The sequence below is a fragment of the Anolis sagrei genome, chromosome 4 (genome assembly GCF_037176765.1).
Source record: "Anolis sagrei isolate rAnoSag1 chromosome 4, rAnoSag1.mat, whole genome shotgun sequence".
In the NCBI taxonomy this organism is placed as follows: domain Eukaryota; kingdom Metazoa; phylum Chordata; class Lepidosauria; order Squamata; family Dactyloidae; genus Anolis; species Anolis sagrei.
In genome coordinates this window covers 202,612,695-202,632,718 of record NC_090024.1, presented here as the reverse complement: position 1 = coordinate 202,632,718, position 20,024 = coordinate 202,612,695, and the positions used below count along the sequence as shown (strand labels likewise).

At 40.6% G+C, this 20,024-nt stretch overlaps 1 protein-coding gene across 4 annotated transcripts in view; it reads right to left on the bottom strand.

The window, feature by feature from the left end:
- Positions 1 to 20,024, bottom strand: part of HIPK1 (homeodomain interacting protein kinase 1) — a 44,171-nt gene that overhangs the window by 19,042 nt on the left and 5,105 nt on the right. For all 4 annotated transcript variants that reach the window (XM_060772588.2, XM_060772589.2, XM_060772590.2 and 1 more), the window contains exons 2-6: positions 16,775 to 17,852; positions 6,789 to 6,912; positions 2,993 to 3,112; positions 1,586 to 1,672; positions 728 to 912 (exon numbers count right to left, since the gene is read on the bottom strand). In XM_060772588.2, the coding sequence (XP_060628571.2) occupies positions 728 to 912; positions 1,586 to 1,672; positions 2,993 to 3,112; positions 6,789 to 6,912; positions 16,775 to 17,850 (1,592 nt within the window). In that variant the 5' untranslated portion in view covers positions 17,851 to 17,852. The remainder of the gene's footprint in view (positions 1 to 727; positions 913 to 1,585; positions 1,673 to 2,992; positions 3,113 to 6,788; positions 6,913 to 16,774; positions 17,853 to 20,024) is intronic.

Here is a 20,024-nt window from a genome sequence, read left to right as displayed (position 1 = left end):
GTTGATGGTGTCCAGCTCTGTTATTTTTCTCCTGCAGATTGTTGATACAATGCTCTTTAGAAAGGACCATTTGTTTTGTAAGTAAGTCACTCAATTAAGCTATATTTTATTTGGAATGCTGAAGGACTACATTTTCTACTACATCTGGATAAACTGTTTTCTTCTCTGCTGGAACTTTGCTGTAAAGAGTAAAGTAATTTTCCTTTTGCACAAACCTACTATGACCCTGGTGTCATTTTATCTTCCAGGGCCCTGCAGTTGGACTTTAAGTTTGGTGCTATAGAGGGACAGAAGCAATCACTACCGCCTCCCATTCTTTTCCTTTTCTGACCTCATTATGTTCAGTATATAAAGATTCTTTGCCTATGAGAAATTGAAGACATGCGTAAAAGTCATTAATGGCGACACTAGAATTGGTGCAGATAATTCCTTTGGTCATCGTAATTTAACCCCCCCCCCCCCCCCCCCGGCCAGCTGTATGCTGATATGCTGTTTTATTTATTACTTGTTCTAAAGCATGAGTAGGCAAAATAGAATCTATTAAACCAAAAAGGGGGGATTAAATAACTTTTAAAACTGAGTTTGAGATGGGGAAATTACAAAAATCTTCCAGAGAGGTATGTAGCCTGCAGGGTGCCTGTTGCCCACGTCTCTTAATTTTTCAGAATATTTACAATCATGAATTAATCAACAGGCATCCTTTCATACTTCTGTGCCCTAAACTCACTGGTTGCTGTGTGGGAAATCCAGTAGATGGTTCATTGTCACAAAAGGATGGTTCAAAGTTTTCAGCGGAGTAACTCTCTTATCTGCATCAATTGTCAACATTTTCTTCAACAAATCAATGTATTCTCTTCGGTCAGCCTTCTCTGCCAACATATCTGTTCCCTCCAAGTCGGTAGACATATTCACCTTTGGAGAAAGATGTCAAAACTAGTATTGTTGCAAAACAAATAATTTTATAATATAACTATTACTGGTAACACAAAGCAGTTTTACTTAATAGCTTTAAAATGCAATTTTAAATCATCTTTAGATTCAGATCTACATTCTTTAGCATTTTATACTGAAAACAATTTACTTTATTACTTAACAAATGCTTCAAAGAGGCCTAGTAAACTCAAAATATTATCCTAAACACATTAATTCAGACATCATGTCTACAAGGTTCATACTGGGTTTGCTTGCAGATAACTGCGTAGTTATTTTTATTCACTTATTTTATCTGGTTATTTTGAGAGCAAGCATTGAGTAGTAGTTTACTGTAAGTGTTGGAATGGATTCCAAAAGACCAGGATTTCAAATCCCTGCTTGGACAGGAAACATTGGGTGACCTTGGTCATCATTCTCTATGAATCAATGTTGCTATGAAAATCCTGTGAAAGGTTTGTGTTAGAAATGCCTTAAGTTGCAAATTATTAGAAGGCACACAACAAAAACTGTACCTTTCTTTCCCAAGAGAGTAGGGAGTGGAGTGACATCCTTAACTACTATGTAAAGCAAATCACTAAATATTTCAGCTATGAAATAATAGATTATAATTTCAGTCTTTGAAAGGCAGAATAATTCCTTATCGGCATCTCACCTGCGCCATGTCATCCAAACAATTGAAAATGTACTTCCGAGCCTCCTTTGATTTAATTCCTGTCTCCAACTCATGTTCCTCTGGAGTCTATTTAAAAAAATACAGATTGCAAATAACTGAAAGAAGGTATTAGCATTTTCACACCATAAATTAATGCTATTTCAAGAAACAATTAGCAATTGAAAAATTGAATGATCTATGGAACAAAAATGGTAGGCTGTCATAACCTTGTTACCTAAACTTGTGAAAATGCATTGGTGCGAAATTAACATTTGTTTCCATGGTCAAATATAAACAAACCTGAGAAAGGAATCAGGCATTTCACAAAGCAGTCATAATGGCAGTTTTAGAGAGAGCTCAAGTCTCTGAAAGAATGTTTTGAATAGCTGTGATAATTTCCCAAGCAAATGACAAAAGCAAAGGAAAGCAAGAGTCACACTACAACCAGTTTCCCAGGACCTGAGTGCAACTGCACCCTCCTTCTCATGCTCCCCAGCAACTGATATTCAGAGGCATACTTCCTCTGGTGTAGAAAATGACCTTCTTAGGAAGTATCTGTATCTTGTGATAATTAATTCCACAGATTAATTATGTACTATGTGAAGGAACAGGTAAAACTACTTCTGAGAGATCCTTGCCTAAGAAAACCCTATGAAATGTATGGGGTTAGCCTAAGTTGAGAAATGGTTTGGAGGCACATACACAAGCGAATGTGACGAAATGTTTCCTTTATCTGTTCTGACTCTCCCACCTTCTAGATTTTATGAATAACCTCTGGTTCTCCACATGGGTGATTTCATACATTTTTATCATATATCCGTTTATCTTGCAGGGAAATGATTCCAATTCCTTTTTCATTTTGGTTTCTTTTTCTGTTTTTCTCCAGTTACGCAATACCCTGTTCAAGTGTTGTGACCAGAACTAGAAATGGTATTCCATATGGGGCCACATTATGTATTATTTGTATCTGGTAAACTTCACTTTAAATTCTCTTTCTAATTATGTTGATATAGTCTGTCATTTTTTCCTACAGCAACCACACACTGTGTTTCATCAACCTATCTCTCACAATCCTAAGATCTATCTGGCTCCTAAGCCAGCTTTACTGAATGTTTCCAAACAAGCACAACAGTGAAACATAATAGCAGACTTGTATGACAAAATATGAAGAGGAGGAATAAGCCTGTCCCAATTCTTCCGTAATCCTCCCTTTCATTTGTCATTCACCTGGCTTTCATTATGCTACAATAATTTATTTTAGAGAGTAAAATGTTTAAGATCGAGGAAAAATGTACATAGTTGTTTCTCACCTTCATAAGGAGATCTGATTGGCATTTAAGATACATTAGCAACAAGGAAACTGAAAGAACTAGCTACAAACAACAAATTCTAAACAAAAATAAAAACCTTTAGTCTCCACAGTGGGTATCCCAAGTTTGGATCTCTGTTAAAAAACCTGCTTGTTTTCGTTCCTGCACTCAGAAGATACTCTGCTGGAAGTCCTTGAGTTTGTGAAATGTAACGAATCTGAAATAGAAAAAAAGTACTAATGAAAATCCCAGGAAGTTGTGTTTGGCTTGAATCCGACTTCTAGTCTCAAATAGAATCACTGGGGTTTACACAGAACTCTGGGGTCAGGTTCCCACTAATTTAATTGCTCTATCCTTGGAAGAAACAATAGGATTTGCCTCTTAATAACTTCAAGAAAAGGAATATATTGGAGAGGGTTTAAAATAATCTTCCAAACAAGGTTTCTAGGCTGAAACAGTCACTTTTTGACAAACATATTCAGCTTGTTTTGAAATAAATGTCAATTGCTGTTCTAAATCTATACCCACATATACACATCCTCTGTATCTTTACATCTCATGCTTATTCATTGATCAATCTATTAAAATGAAATTAAACATTAAACTTGAGCAACCCAAAATGCCTTAACAATTAGATCGGATTCTCGTAAGCATTTAACACCCTTGAAAAGAACTTATGCTTTTAAAGAAAAGGATGAAAGTATCAGAAGAATACTTCAACTAAAGTACTCTTTGCACACCTTAACACTAGTGATTATGGATTGTGATACGACTAAATCATTTAGCTCCAACCAGTTTCTAGCTAAGCTGAATGGATTTCTCAACTGAACCCACCACCCAACCATTTCCAGTTGTCCTGGATAGTGTTACTGATTAAACAAACACCTCTGCCTACTAGAGGACTTTGGACACACATGCGGGAAGTTTAGCACACTAACACATTCAAATTATAATAACTAAAACATCACAACTGCTAAAATATTTTCCCCTTACCGCTGTGAGTTTTCAAATATTCTATTATATTTAGGGATAAGAGGAGCCCATCTGTAGGGCATCCCAAGCTCTGAGGATTACCTGGGAAGGAATCCCACTGGAGCATTGCAGCACACCCAAATACCTGAGAGTTACCCTGGACCGTGCTCTGACCTACAAGAAGTACTGCCTGAATATCAAGCAAAAAGTGGGCACTAGAAACAATATCATACGAAAACTGACTGGCATAACCTGGGGATCACAACCAGATACAGTAAAGACATCTGCCCTTGCACTATGCTACTCCGCTGCTGAGTATGCATGCCCAGTGTGGAACACATCGCACCACGCTAAAATAGTGGATGTGGCTCTTAATGAGACATGCCGCATTATCACAGGGTGTCTGCACCCTACACCACTGGAGAAATTACACTGTTTAGCCAGTATTGCACCACCTGACATCTGCAGAGGAGTAGCAACCAATAGTGAAAGGACCAAGGCAGTGACATCTCCGACCCACCCCCTGTTTGGATATCAGCCAGCACGCCAATGACATAAATCAAGAAATAGTTTTCTAAGATCTACAGAGACACTCACTGGAACACCTCAGCAAGCAAGAGTCCAAAAGTGGCAGGCTCAAACCCAGAACCTCAATCAATGGCTAATACCAAATGAGAGACTCCCTCCTGGGCACACAGAAAACTGGGCGACTTAGAAGGTACTGAACAGACTGCACTCTGGCACCACAAGATGCAGAGCCAACCTTAAGAAATGGGGCTACTAAGTAGAATCCACAATATGCGAGTGTGGAGAAGAGCAAACCACAGACCACCTAATGCAATGCAACCTGAGCCCTGTCACATGCACAATGGAGGACTCTTGCAGGAACACCAGAGGCACTCAAAGGCCATTTAATAGAATACCAAGTCTGCAAACTTTGTGTTTTGTTTGTTTGCTTGTTTTTATTTGAATACAACAGTTTTGGTTCGTTCTTGACATGATAAATAAAAATGTAGGGCTACAAGATGCCCACACCTGCACTGGAAGGATAAACACACACATCAAGTACAATGAAACAAGAGTTCCAGAATTACACTTGCTTATTTTAATTTAAGGAGAATATTGTTTCCCGGGTTTCTTTCTGTTTTGTACACATTACTTCACTACATTACCTTTCCTCTTCAAAACTAACACTGCTGAAAATTCATGATTTAATGTAGGCAGTGCAAAATGCTAACCTTAAATGGCCACTCCACACGCAAAACTTCAACAAGGGAGAGCAAATAGTGAACATAGTTATCTTCCTGTCTGCTAATTTATTAGGAAGGCCTGGTTAACAACAAATACAATCCAAACATGTTTTGTAAAATAAACCATATCCAAATTTTCAATCATAACATTGTACATTTTGTTTTACATTTCCTTACATCAACCAAGTAAGGTGAAACAGCCTACTGATCAACTTCTGAAAAAAAAGCTGTATATAAAAATATATATTTTAGACACACCAAATATTTTCAGGTCACAGCATAAGGAGGAAAATGATATATCTGAAAGCATGGTTCAATATAGATGTCGTTGTCATCATCGGCAATCACATGTGTCCAAGTAAGGTGGCCTTCCAAGAAAAGTGAATTGGTAGAGGGTCCATAGGTGACTGTAAAGCCCTGTTCTTGATCTGCATGTTCTTCCGCAGTGAAGACATCAGTTTCCAGATGGGAGGCGGTCCCGGCCAGGGTTGGTTTGATGTGCCTTCCTCTTGATGCATTTCTGCTTTTCGCCCTCCATTTGTGCCTCTACAAATTCCACAGCATTGTCGGTGAGGTGACCTCCAGTTAAGCCCATCTTGAAATCTCTTTCCCTGTCCTCTAACCTGCCGTTTTATATTCTTCAGCTGAGAGTAGAGTAACTGCTTTGGGAGATGGTGATTGGGCATTCGGACAACATGGCCAGTCTAGCGGAGTTGATGGCACAGGACCATTGCTTCAATGCTGGTGGTCTTTGCTTCTTCCAGCACGCTGATATTTGTCTGCCTGTCTTCTCAAGAGAATTTCAGGATTTTTCAGAGGCAACACTGATGGAATCATTCCAGGAGTTGAGTGTGCTATCTGTAGATGGTCCACATTTCACAGGCATATAACCGGGTTTATAAACAAGCATCTTGGTCTACCTACGAATGCCTCAATTCTCAAACACTCTCTGCTTAATTCATAAGAATGATGCACTTGCAGAGCTCAGACAGTGCTGTATTTCAGGGTCGATGTTGATTTTTGTGGAGAAGTGGCTGCCAATGGTCAACATTTTCTAACATTACACCATTAAGCAGAATTTCTGGCTGGTGCCTGTTGAAAGAGCACTTTGGTTTTCTTGATGTTCAGTGAGAGGCTAAGCTTTTTGTATGCTTCTGCAAAGGCATTTAGAGTGACTTATAGGCATTGTACCATGTTAGATTTATGTTACAAGTAGTCCCCCAAGTTATGAACAAGACAGGTTTTGTAGGTTTGATCTGAAGTTGAATTTGTATGTAAATCATAGCAGGAACATTTTTAAAGTGTAACTCCTGCCATATATATATATATATATATATATATGCTATATATAAGCTTTGGATAGCACAGAGAAGGGTTAACAACGTAGTATTTGTTTGTTTGTGCCCTGTTCAGAAGATTTCACCTCACTTTCTGTCCCTCTGAGAATTGGATTTTGAAAATTTTGGCTTGAAGAAACAAGGACTGGTGAGAAAGCTTCAGTTGAGACACCTTTTCCCATGACAACTCTTTCAGTAGTGAATTTCCCTTCCTAGGGGTATATTTCTCTTCCTTCCTGTTGTTTCACCCCATTTGTAACTCTGAGTCATTTGTAAGTCAGACGTTTGTAACTTGGAGACTGGTTGTATTAGATAATGTGAAACCTGTATTTACCTGATCATATTCTGAAGCTCCTGGATATAAAGGCCAACCAAGAAATAGCTCAGCAATCACACAGCCCAGTGACCACATATCAATAGCTTCACAAAATGGTAAACCTAGAATGATTTCAGGAGCTCTGCAAAACAAAACACATTCATTTTTTTAACTATTCAGAATTCTACTGGCAGAATTTAAAACCAAAATTCCCATGGACAGAAGTAGAAATTTAAAAAACTGATAAACATCGAATTAACACATGCATATTTTCCACAAAATAAACCAACATTTATTCCAAAGAAAAATGTAGATAACTGTTACCAAAAGCAGCAAAATTTCTGAGGGACTAAAAAACTAAACATTTCACTTTGGTGTCACAAGTAATTTGTAGTACTTGATAATGCAGATTCTGGCCAACAAGAGCTTTAGCCACAACAGGTTTGATACCACACCATTGTATTGTTTCTGTTCTCAAGACACTAGCAATGATATCCATCTGGAATTTGTTAAGACTGACGCCATTATAAGCATGTTAGTCAACAAACCGAACAGTAAAGCTCCTTTCTACAAAGACTTTTTGCATTCACTACTTTCCTGGAGTTGACTCTTATGCAAGGAAAACTGTGAACAAAGGTGGAATTTAGTAAATTTTCTGTACTTCATCACACCAGATAATTAATCCACTTTAAATCTGGTTGCTGCCTCCTGCAGAATTCTGGAGTTAACAGCCTCACTAAATTACAAACCCCAGAATTCTGCAGGAGGCAGAAACCAGATTTAAAGTGGATTCATTCTGTAGTGTGAGGAAATAGTACCACTGGATTCAAAATCTATATTACACCTAGTCTTGCTCCTCCAACATCCTACATGTGTCAAGGGAGAATTTTTGACAAAATGTGGCCACTTGAACTGTTGAGTTTCAAATAAATCAACTTCAAGGTGTGGTTTAAAAAGTTCAATTATTTACAGTAATTAATAGTAACCACATGTTATGAAATGTGGCAAATTGTGGTTAAGCAAGAGTGGAAGCAAATGTTTCTAAACACCTCATACAAAAGGATACAGGGAAGACAAGAGACAAAAACAGGCCTTTTCAGTTTACATCTCACTATATCCTAGTTAAGCTGAAACCTCTAGCATGACATCCTAACAAAGCCACCATCATGGAGAAATGCTGCTGTTCACCTTTGAAGTTGACTTATTAGGTTGACTGTGGGCAAGATAGGACAGAACAGACTGCACATTAAGTTCTCTTTTCCACACATATATAAAGAACTCAGATAATTATTATTTAAAATGCGAATTTCTACTTTGCACCTATGTTGCAAAGTTCCACTTGTGTTAGAGCAATGGAGAGGCAAAATATGGATAGTTGTAGAGGAATAAGCCAAGACTTCCTCCTCAAGAAGGGGCTTCCCATTCATGCAATAGCCAAGTTGGACCCACCCCACCAGATATACAATATTTAAGTGTATCTCTTGAATCACTTGAGGATGAAATTTCAAGAATGTAACACAAAACTTAAAAGTTTGAAGATTGTTATTTTTTATTATTTGGACAGAAAGTGTTTTTTTCCTGCACTTTCCCATAAGTGAAATAGCAAACTAATTAGTGAAGGAACTAATGTAACACTGCTAGCTTCTGTTCAAAAGGTGCATGAAACACCCACCACAACACAAGGCCAGCCATATTAATTTATCTCCTTTATTGTAGCACCAGTGTGAGAAAAATGCTTACTACTACATTGTTTGGGGACAACAGTGCATTTATAGTAAAATTTCAAAAGTTACAGCTCAGTGTAGGCATCTCACATATTCATTAGAACTAGAGAGTTAGTACAATTTATTTTCTTCTGCAGAAGTCATGTGCCTTCTCCAGATTCATTCAAAAGTCCAATAATTGTTTCAATAAGACACAATGGGAGTGGCTTACAAATTAAATAGATTGCAAATGCTACACATGTTTCTCACTGCTTTCCTGTTGCTGAGGGAGGGGAACAGTTACATTGCCATAGAATCAATCTAATTAACAAAAAGCTTTCTAAGAGGAAAATCCTTGCTAAAGCTCCCATGCTCCCCAAGGTATGTGGCACTTGGAATAGACACAAATGGCTCAAATCCAGCCCACAGGACAAGACATACAGTCCATCAAGACAGATGCCAAAAAGAAAGCACCACTTCAATGCAGTTGAGTAAGGTAGCCCTTTACCAGGATCATATGGCTTACTAGCTTCTTTTGCATTATTTTAAGCCATCTGTGTGTGGTATGTAGTAGCAAAATTACAGGGACTAATCTTGGATAGGGAAAATAGTGCTGGGCATAATGATACAGGAGCTGCTTCCAGAGCTACACTTGTTATTTCTGAAATGTCAGCTTTTACGTATGTTTTTGCCTGAGACATCTTTCACAACCAGTGTTTAAGACTGGTTGGCATTCTATGTGTGCATACTACTGCAAACTTTTTCATATGAAGTGTCTGTAGTAGAAACTCCAAACTGAAACCTCCAAGTGAGCCAATATAGGCTGCATGAAAAATCACACTTTCAAGTACCAGCATCAAATCGATACAGACCATACCAGAGGATAACAATGATGAAGAGAATATAAATGTGCCCTGGAGCAGCACAGAAACCATGCCAAATCTGGAGCTGTTGTTCCCATGACTGGGAAGCTAATCCGCTCTGCTGGGCCGCTGCCACCACCCTCAACCAGCTATGGACCTCCACGCACATGTAGCAGTAGCAGATACCTCTGATGATATCAGAACAGAGCATCCTTGGGACCAGCACAAAAAACAGGTGATCTCATCTCTCTTCTTCCTGGTCATACAAGTGCGCCCTATTCTGATATCAGCAGAGGTGATTAAGGAGGAGGAAGGAAGATCACCTAGACACACAGGCATCTCTGCCCTTGTCAGAACAGGTGTGAGCAAGAAAAGGGAGAGAAGACTGCTCCATTCTTCAGATTGGTTATGCAAGTGTCCTTTTCTGATGTACTTAGTCGCTCTGAGTACCTCCACAAGGGAGAGAGGATGGGATATAAAACAAAGTAAATAAATGTAAGCATAGGCGACAGCCAGAAGCAAACAAGGAGCTCCTTGGCCAATTATAAATGGTGATGACACAGTCATAATCCATCCGTTTTCCCTGTATTTATCAGCAAAGGAAAAAGTGATAGCACTGATGCCCAATGTGGACAGAGGACTGGGCCAAATCGGATCCAGAAGCTTCCGGATGTCAGTTTCCAAAAAAAACTCTGAAGTATCCCCTGACTTTGAGCAAAATGAGACAAAGTCAGTTCTAACAACAATGAAACATGACACTCATTTGAAGTAGCTGTGCAACTGAAAGATAGCTTTCCATTTGAGGTCAGTCCACAGTTTTTTTTAACTAGTATAGGTAAGCCCATAGTTGCTGCAGTCCACCCCTAAGTCAATGCCTTAGCTATCACACTGATATCAGCTAATAGCCAATACCTTTATCTCCCAGGGCCAACATTGTAACTAACGTGAATCCCTCACACTATTTTCTATATATTAACACATGGCAGTTTCACATGAGAAACTGAAACATGAAACCTTCAATGTGAAACATAAGATGTAAGTTTTAAAACAGAAGTGGGCCATAAATACAATAAAGAAACAGTAGAAAACTACTACTAACTAAGTATGTTCCCATAATGACCATACACATATATTTGTGCTGGTTGTTGCTCATTTCAATGTTGCTCATTTTCTGTTATTTACTTCCATACCAATGTCAGTGATATTCTCTATGAAATTCTAAATATAGTATTTTGCCACAGTATAAAAATTAAAACAGTTCCAAAGGCAGTACATTTCTACTCTTTAAGCTTCAGAATGTTACTCCTCCTCCATGAACCTCTTTTGTACTATCTCCAAAATGGGAAATATGGTTTCTGAAGACAAAATTTTATTTATTTATTTACAGTATTTATATTCTACTCTTCTCACCTCAAAGGGGACTCAGAGCAGATCACAGAACACATATATGGCAAACATTCAAAGCCGTTATACACTGACAAGGCAGACAACTGTACATAGAGGTATATATTGGCTTTCTCATCTTTGGCATCTTGGAGGCTGTGCTCATTTCCAGTCATGGGGAGTGTGCTGTCGCTCCACTATCCCTGCCAAAGAGCTTTGTTTGTAAACTTCCTCCTCGATCGAATAGCAGGCATTTTTCTGGCATTTCCTTATGGGTGCCTTAAATACCTCCCTGCTTTAAGTGGTACCTATTTATCTACTCACACTGCTATTTTCCAAACAGCTAGGTAGGCAGAAGCTGGGCTGAAGGCAGGACATCAGCCTGACCCAGGCATCGAACTGTCAACCTTTTGGTTGGCAAGATTTACTGCAGCTGCAGCTTGGTGGTTAACCTGCTGTGCTAAAGCCTGGCCCAAAATTATGTTAGCTACTGGGCTTAAGAAAAGCATTTCTTATTTAGAGTTGAAAATACTTTAAAGGCACCATTTACTATTTATTCCTACAAATTATCCCCCTGAAATTCTTAAACAAATGCAAATATTATTATCTTCTTTTTTTTTTGCTACAGGGTAAATGTCAGAGAAAGCTAACATCCATTTGGCCTTGATAAAGCAGAGTAGTCAATAATTAGATGCAAAAACTTGCGATATTTACAAGTCTTCTATAACAGAGATAGAGCCGTGCTGCTCCAACTCTCACTTGGAAAGTCAAGGAAGCTAGTATATTTTCTATTCAAACTAGGAATTTAAACCTACCATCATAGGAGAACAGAAAAAATAAAGATTTTACTGATTACAGGAGAATGGCTCCACTTCACTTCTATGATTACAAGCTGAGTACATTTTTTGAGAGGGGCCCAATGACTGCAAAGTTTTAGTTCCTTCCTGAAAGTAGCAGCTGGGTTTCTCATTTTGAAGCAGTAGTTATGAACCGGTAGCATGAAAAGCACTAAACTCAACTCTTTATTCTGGAATTGACACAGATTTGCATTTCTTTGACAAGTAAATGCCTACCAGTTGGAAGAAACATTTGTTTTAGACAGCACCTCTTACATACACAAATAGACAATGAGATTTGAGGGGAAGACAATACCCACACCAATAGAGACTGGACAGCAAAGATTGTGGTTTGTATGTGGTTTGCTTGTGGCTTGTAGGACTATATTTTAAGAGAGAGAGAGAGACCAGGAATTGGAGTAGTTATCAGATCATCATATTAATCTTCCATACAATCAAAGATATACTCACAATTTTATTACACTTTTTATCATATATGGAGTGAAAAGTGTCAGATACCCAAGTTGTGTGTAAAAAGGAAGATGCACTAGAGATCATATTGCAAACATATACTCACTAGTGGAGCACATCATATAACTTCTAAAAAATAAACTTGGGCTTCATAGGATCATAGAAAAGCCTTTGTCTATGAAGATCAGGAAAAATTATTATGAACTCTAAAAGAATTAGGTGTGCCACATCATTTGTCCATTTTAATACATATTCCATACTCTGGACAAGACGCCACTGTCAAGACATAGTATGGCAAACAGAATGACAACTGGGAGTCAAACAAGGAAATATATTAACAGGAACGTGCAATGAATATCACAGGAGGGAAGTGTGGAAATTGAGGGAACATCAAATAAAATATACAAATGACATCATATTACTATTAGAAAATGCAAGGATTTTGAGGACTACTGATGAAAGTTAAGAAAGAACAAAGAGTTACAGATGAATATTTTGCATCTGTGCTTTTAAGTGACCTCTTGATTCATGGTTTTTGTACGGCCAGAGGCAGTGTGCCATTGCTCTAAAAGTTAGCCTACAAATCCTGAAATTCCTTGGCAGTCCATACTCCAAATAATAAATGAGGAAAAGAAAAATAAGTGTCAAAGATTATTTACATAACTATAAAGTACATGTAGATAACAATAAAATATTTTTTTAAAATTCTGTATATTGGCTAAATTATATATTTGGAAAAAATAACAAAAGTCTCAGAATTTGAAGGGCAGCTATAAAAACACTAGATGAGATCCTCAAGTGCAAAGATATATCAATAAATGTCAAAGCCAAAATCATTCATGCCATAATATGTCCAATTTTTCTGTATTTTTTGGAAGTTGGACAGAAATGAAAACTGACAGGATCAACTCATTTGAAATGTGTCACTGGAGGAGAGTTCTGTGGGCACCATGGACTGCCAAATAGAAAAATAAATGGGTCTGAGAGCAAATCAAGACAAAACTGTCACAAGACACCAAGATGACTAAATGTACTTTGGATATATCATAAGAAAACATGACTCATTGGAAAAGATTATAATGTCAGGAAAAATAGAACATATTACAGATGGATTGAATCAATAAAATAAGCCATAGCCCAGAATTTGCAAGACCTGAACAGGGCTGTTGATAACTAGGGCTGCTGGAGGGCATTCATTCACAATGCTGTCATAAACTAATGTCAATTTGAGGGCAAACAGCATTAGGCTCTTTTCAAACACAGAGGGTTTTTTTAAAAAACAAACAAACAAATTGTTCATTTAGCAAGATATTAACTAAGTTCTTTAATAATAAAAAGCAAATACGTTGAGAACTTGACAACAGAAACACAAGACGATGCAATCTTCTGAATTATACTGCAAACTAAAATCAGCCTAAAACTTTTGATCAATCTTCCAAAGAACCTCTGGAAGAATGCCACAAACCCACTCTCCCAATTTTCTCATCCTCTCTTCTCCTTCTCATCTCATCCATTATGATGTGAAATACAACTTAGTTTTTTTCCCCTTCCCTAAGACTCTGATGTGGCCTTTTGTAGTGAAGCTAAGGGAATAAAGCCTCCTATTGCTTCAAAATGAGAAACCCAGCTGATATGTTTATTTAGTTTTCACTATACCTAAAGTGTTGAACGTATTTTAGTCTGTAACATGTTTTATTATGGTCTAACTGCTTTATTATGTTTCAATTGTTATTTTTAAATTATGTCTACTTCTTTTATCCCAAAGTACTTTGTATGTTTTATACCTTCTTGTTAGCAGCGAGGGGGGGGGGGGGGAAGCAGGATATAAATTAATAAATAACAATAATAATATCAGCCCTATCGAATACAGGGTAAAGTGCAATTTGGTTTAGACATCTGAAGTATCAAGTAGAATGTCTCCCCATTTCCCACAGAAAATTCAACTGTGCACTCTGGGGAAAATGGAGAGATATTCTACTTGATACTTCAGATGTCTAAACCAAATTCAGTTCCATTATTTGCATAATACAGCTGCCTGATAATTCTGCCTACTTCTCACAAAACATTCCATGCTCTTCAACATTGCAGAATAAGTTGGGGTGTTTAGTTCCCCAGCCATCAAAGAGCATTCTGAAATCCAATCACAATTAAATTAGACTTCAGTTGTGTGGAAGGGGACTGGGTTATTATTATTATTATTATTTCTGTTACTTATACCCCGCCCTTCTCACCCCCGAGGGGGGACTCAGGGCGGCTTACACAGACGGCACAATTCGATGCCCTTAAACAAATACATACAAATATAAAAACAATAATTAATAATTAACAGATTAAAAACATCAGTATATATATAGCACCATAGCACAACAGTAAGCAATCTCATGGTCAGTGTTTCGCGTTCCATAGGTCCAATAGGTTAGAATAGGTTCTTACAATATTTGCCCTTCATTATGGTCCTTCTTTTTAGCTGCCAGAGTTTCCGAAAGCCTGGTCCCACATCCAAGTTTTCAGCTGTTTCCTGAATGAGAGAAGGGAGGGCGCTGTTCTAATCTCCCCGGGGAGTGAGTTCCATAGACGGGGGGCCACCACTGAGAAGGCCCTGCTCCTCGTCCCCGCCAGTCTCACTTGCGATAAAGGCGGGGTCGAGAGCAGGGCCCCCCCAGAGGATCTTAAACTCCGAGGTGGTGTGTAGAGGGAGATCCGTTCGGACAAGTACACTGGGCCGAGTGTACTGGGGCCCCTTCCATACAGCTGCATAAAATACACATTGAAGTGGATTATCTGGCTGTGTGGACTCAGAAATCCAGTTCAAAGCAGATAATGTGGGATTTCATTCAGCTGTGTGGAAGGGGACTGGGTTATCTGGGGCTCCATCCATACAGCTGCATAAAATACACACTGAAGTGGATTATCTGGCTGTGTGGACACAGATAATCCAGTTCAAAGCAGACAATGTGGGATTTCATTCAGCTGTGTGGAAGGGGACTGGGTTATCTCGGTCCCTGTTCCTTCGCTCTTTCGCTTGCCTTGCAACCTCTTCTCTTCCCTTCAGTCTCCTCTCACGCTGTTGCTTTCCCCATTCACCTCGCGCGGAGGCCATTGGCGAGAACGCAAGGCAGGCGACGAGGGGCTTCTGGGACGGCAGGCGTCGGGCGGAGGCCTCCTCGCCTGCCTCGCTCTCTCGCCGATGGCGACGGTGCAAAGCAGGCCAGGAGGCCTCCGCGCGAGGCCTGGCATTGCGGAAGCTCTCCTCGCCTGCCTCGCTCTCTCGCCGATGGCCATTGGCGAGAGAGCGAGGCAGGCGAGGAGGACTCACACGACACCAGGCCTTGCGCGGAGGCCTCCTGGCCTACATCGCACCCTCGCCATCGGCAAGAGAGTGGGGCAGGCGAAGGGCGCTTCCGCGACGCCAGGCCTCGCGCGGAGGCCTCCTGGCCTGCTTCGCTCTCTCGCCAATGGCGATAGTGCAAAGCAGGCCAGGAAGCCTCCGCGCGAGGCCTGGCATCGCGGAAGCCCGCCTCTCCTGCCTCGCTCTCTCGCCGATGGCCATTGGCGAGAGAGCAGGGCAGACGAAGAGGGTTTACACAACGCCAGGCCTCGCGTGGAGGCCTCCTCGCCTACCTTGTGCCCTCGCTATCGGCGAGAGAGCGGGGCAGGCGAAGGGTGTTTCCGCGATGCCAGGCCTCGCGCGGAGGCTTCCTGGCCTGCTTTGCACTGTCGCCATCGGCAAGAGAGCGGAGCAGGCGGAGGGCGCTTCCGCGACGCCAGGCCTCGCGCGGAGGCCTCCTGGCCTGCTTCGCTCTCTCGCCAATGGCGATAGTGCAAAGCAGGCCAGGAAGCCTCCGCGCGAGGCCTAGCATCGAGGAAGCCCGCCTCTCCTGCCTCGCTCTCTCGCCGATGGCCATTGGCGAGAGAGCAGGGCAGACGAAGAGGGTTTACACAACGCCAGGCCTCGCGTGGAGGCCTCCTCGCCTACCTTGTGCCCTCGCTATCGGCGAGAGAGCGGGGCAGGCGAAGGGTGTTTCCGCGATGCCAGGCCTCGCGCGGAGGCTTCCTGGCCTGCTTTGCACTGTCACCATCGGCGAGAGAGCGGAGCAGGCGGAGGGCGCTTCCGCGACGCCAAGTCTCGCGCGGAGGCCTTCTGGCCTGCCCCGCTCTCTCGCCGATGGCCATTGGCGAGAGAGCGGGGCAGGCAAAGGGGGGTTCCACGACGCCAGGCTTTGCGCGGAGGCCTCCTCGCCTGCCTCGCCATCGGTGAGAGAGTGAGGCAGACAAGACGGGCTTCGCGCGGGGCCAACGAGGCGGCCTCGCGACCCCGCCGAAATGGCCAGGCGACCCCCCTGGGGGTCGCGACCCCCAGGTTGAGAACCGCTGCACTAGGGAATTACTGTTTGAGACACAAATCCAAACTACTGTTTGACACAAAAATCCAAAGATATGTGTGGGCTTTCAGATTCCAGCAATATTATTAATTAACACACTGCATTTCAAATCCACATTCTTGACGAAAGGAAATGTTCACTTTCCAAATGCCAAGTTATGACGTTTTCTCATTTGAAATAGGCAGTCAGGTTTCTGAATTACCAAATTTAGTAGCTTAGCTACTACTTATAAACATGTGTCAAGTTTGACAAAGTTGTCAGTAAAACTCAAGAAGCAGTTAGAAATCAACAGAAAAGGTTATATGTTACTAACACAAGCTTATACCAGAAAAACAGTATGCTTGGAGACACCATGTGGGTTCTTACCTGTAATACCGTGATTGTAAGTAAGTGGAACATACAGCTTTCGACACATGACTTGCAGAACCAAAATCGATTACTTTCACTCTGTATGGCTGACGCACTGGATCAACGAGCATGATATTTTCAGGCTTCAGATCAGCATGAATTAGACCCAGGCTTTTGAGTTTCATCAAGGCGGTGGCCACCTGTTGCAAAATCGGCCGAATGTATTTCAGGGGCAGGGGGCTAAATTTATTTTGTTTTAAGAAATCATACAAGTTTTGCTCCAGCATCTCAAACACCAAGCATGTGTGATTTTTGTGTTGAAAGCACTCGTAAGAGCGGACAAAGTTATACTCATCCGCATTCTCGCTGCTCAGCCGAGAGAGGATGCTCACTTCAATCTGCCCTTGTCTGGCATATGAAGGGTGATTTTTCAGGATTTTGATAGCTACGATCTCCTTTGTGCTGCGCTTCCAACATTTTGCCACTTGCCCAAAAGTCCCTCGGCCCAAGAACTCCAGGACTTCATAACTATTTGTCATGGAACAAAGGATTTCATGTTGGACCAGCTGGTAATCTCCCTCGCCACTAGAACTACTGGCTTTGGTTGTCACAGTGGTGGTAGTGGCCGCAGCACCCACCGCAGGTCTGTTTTGCAGCATGAGAGGTGGATGTTCCTCAATTATTTGCACGCTACCGTTGCTATCAACCTCCTCACTTTTCCTTTTTAATCCACATTTTTGATATGGCTCCAGCAAAGCAATATTAGCCCTGTGTGTTAGGGCTTGGCTGTTTTGGAAGGATGTTGTTCCACCGCTGCCTGTGCTGTCCGCTGCTGTAACCACAATATGCTCAACGGAAGGAGCAGGGAGAAGGAGGCTCTGGTCATAGGCAGGGATGCTGAAGTTTGCTACCTGGTGAGAGGAACTTGCCGGCCCCTGAGCAGCTGGGAGATTTTTACTGTGACCGTAATACTCGTCACTGTTACTTTGTCCTGAAACATCCCAGCTGGAGGGCTCCACTTTCAATTTCTTGGCACTGCAGAAGGCACTCGAAGATACTGATGGAGGAGAGAACACCTGCAGCTGTGAGGCCATACCTGAAAATGAAGGAAAGAACTAGTCAGTCCCCAAGAAACATATCCAGATCGAGCAACAGGATATCCACACTAAGGAGAGTAAGAATCACAGACAACAATTCCTGGGAATTTTTTTTTGAAAGGTAGAAAAAGATTGCTATCAGGCCCTATTGGGAAGGGCTCCCTTCAAAATTGAGGGTTTTAAGGTCTGAATAGTATACCATGAACATTTTAAGTTGTGTTTTTTCTGTCTTTGTAAAATATTATCATGATAAAGTATGCACAAAAGACAGCTTTTGGTGCTTGATGCCAGAAATTCACAGACAGACCCCCCCTTGGCTCTCTGGACCCTGGACTGATGTACTAGCTGAACTTTCCTCTTATAGGTCCCAATCACAGCTCTCTTTTGGTCATTGATAGTAATATCAGGTTTTGCAAATCTATCAAATATTTCCCCAAAACTCTTGCCACAGAATAATATGCCTGTGTGGATTCTAACAATCTAATAAACAATAACAATTACATCAAATACTATAGTTCAACGCAGAGCAATACTAGTTTTGGTCATCCTTATGGACTGGCACATATATGTGTGAAGACAGAACAGACATAAAGAATAAAAAGTTAGTTTCCTACTTATAAAAGCCTCTCTAAAATTCTGCATATTAAAAAAGATGTTAACACATATATCTTTAGCTTTACAAACCATATTTCCTTCAAACCACTAATACTAATATGACTGTACACCACACATGTTTCATAGTATATTTGCCAAGTGTGTGTGTGTGTGTGTATAAAACAGAGGAAGCCATTTATACACATTGTTACTACACCTGTTTATGCCACTCAATATGGACAACTTTGGCCTAAATCCAATTATTAATCCTAACAAGAAAACACCCATGAATGAATAGAATTTACATAAATGCTGATTTACCAAATAATCAGTCTACTCTAAACTAGATTAGCAATTGTAATTAGGCTTTGTTTCTATCTTATTTCCCAGTAAAGATTTGGGAACAACTTGCTGCATTAAAACCATGTTAATTATTTATCATAGTGGGCCATGAAAGCATCTGCCATTCGCACTGCAACATACAATGAATTCCTCTTTGCTTTCTAGAAAGCATGGCACTGAACAAGACTATGAAAGAATCAAAAAGGATTATGAAGACCATCAAAGCAACTTATTATATAGCCTGTGATGACAAATGCACTCCAGAAGTCAAACACACATATTGATACCATCTTTAATGTTGGATTGTACATTATGGATTGATTATTCATCAGGCATGTTGATTACCCTAGCCGTTAAAAAAAGGTGCTCCTTAAAACCCTGTTTGACATAACTAGAACCTAAGACGCCTGGGAAACAATAAAACAATTATGGAGGGTAGGGGAGCATGCCTCATCCAAAGACACCATTTTAAAAATCTGCAGCTGATTCCAAATGTAGTGACAGCAACTTTACACACACATAAAGGGCTTTTGTTATATTTTCCTGCATGGCAAGGAGTTGGATTGGATGGCCCTTGTGGTCTCCTCCAACTTTTACAATTCTATTTAAAAGTATAGGTGGTGAATTTCCTGTAACTGGGAGTTCACTGCTCAACTAGCTATTCTAATATTAATGTCCCTGCAGAAATGTTGACTCCTTCCCTGTATCTCACCACTGTGAGTTCTAAACGATGATTAGACCTCAGACAGGCACTCTTTCAAGATTCACTCAGAGAACAGCAACATGTTTAGTTGTCCTGAACTCAGCCATTAATGTGTTTGTTCAAGCTACCTCAACTGTCTGAGCCTAAATAAAAATATTCAGGAAGTGTAAGGACATGTCTTCTTCCGCACCCCATAGTTGCTTTTTGTAACATTATCTATTTACAGTATTTATATACCGCCTTTCTCACCACTGGGGGGACTCAAAGTGAGCACAACATTGAGTCTCTCATATCTTTGTACAACTCAAAACTAAATTAAACCAACTTGTTGAAAAAAAGTGACTGATCTGATCTATAAACCAAGCAGTTAACAGACAGGAATATCATGCATTCGATACTTATTCAAGGCCAGCAACATGTACATGTTTTTCCTGTAATACTGGCACAGAATCAATAATTTTCAAGAGCTAATATCCTTTCCAGCAGTTTATTCCAAATCTACGGCTTGTTGGCTGAGCTAGTGAAAACCAGT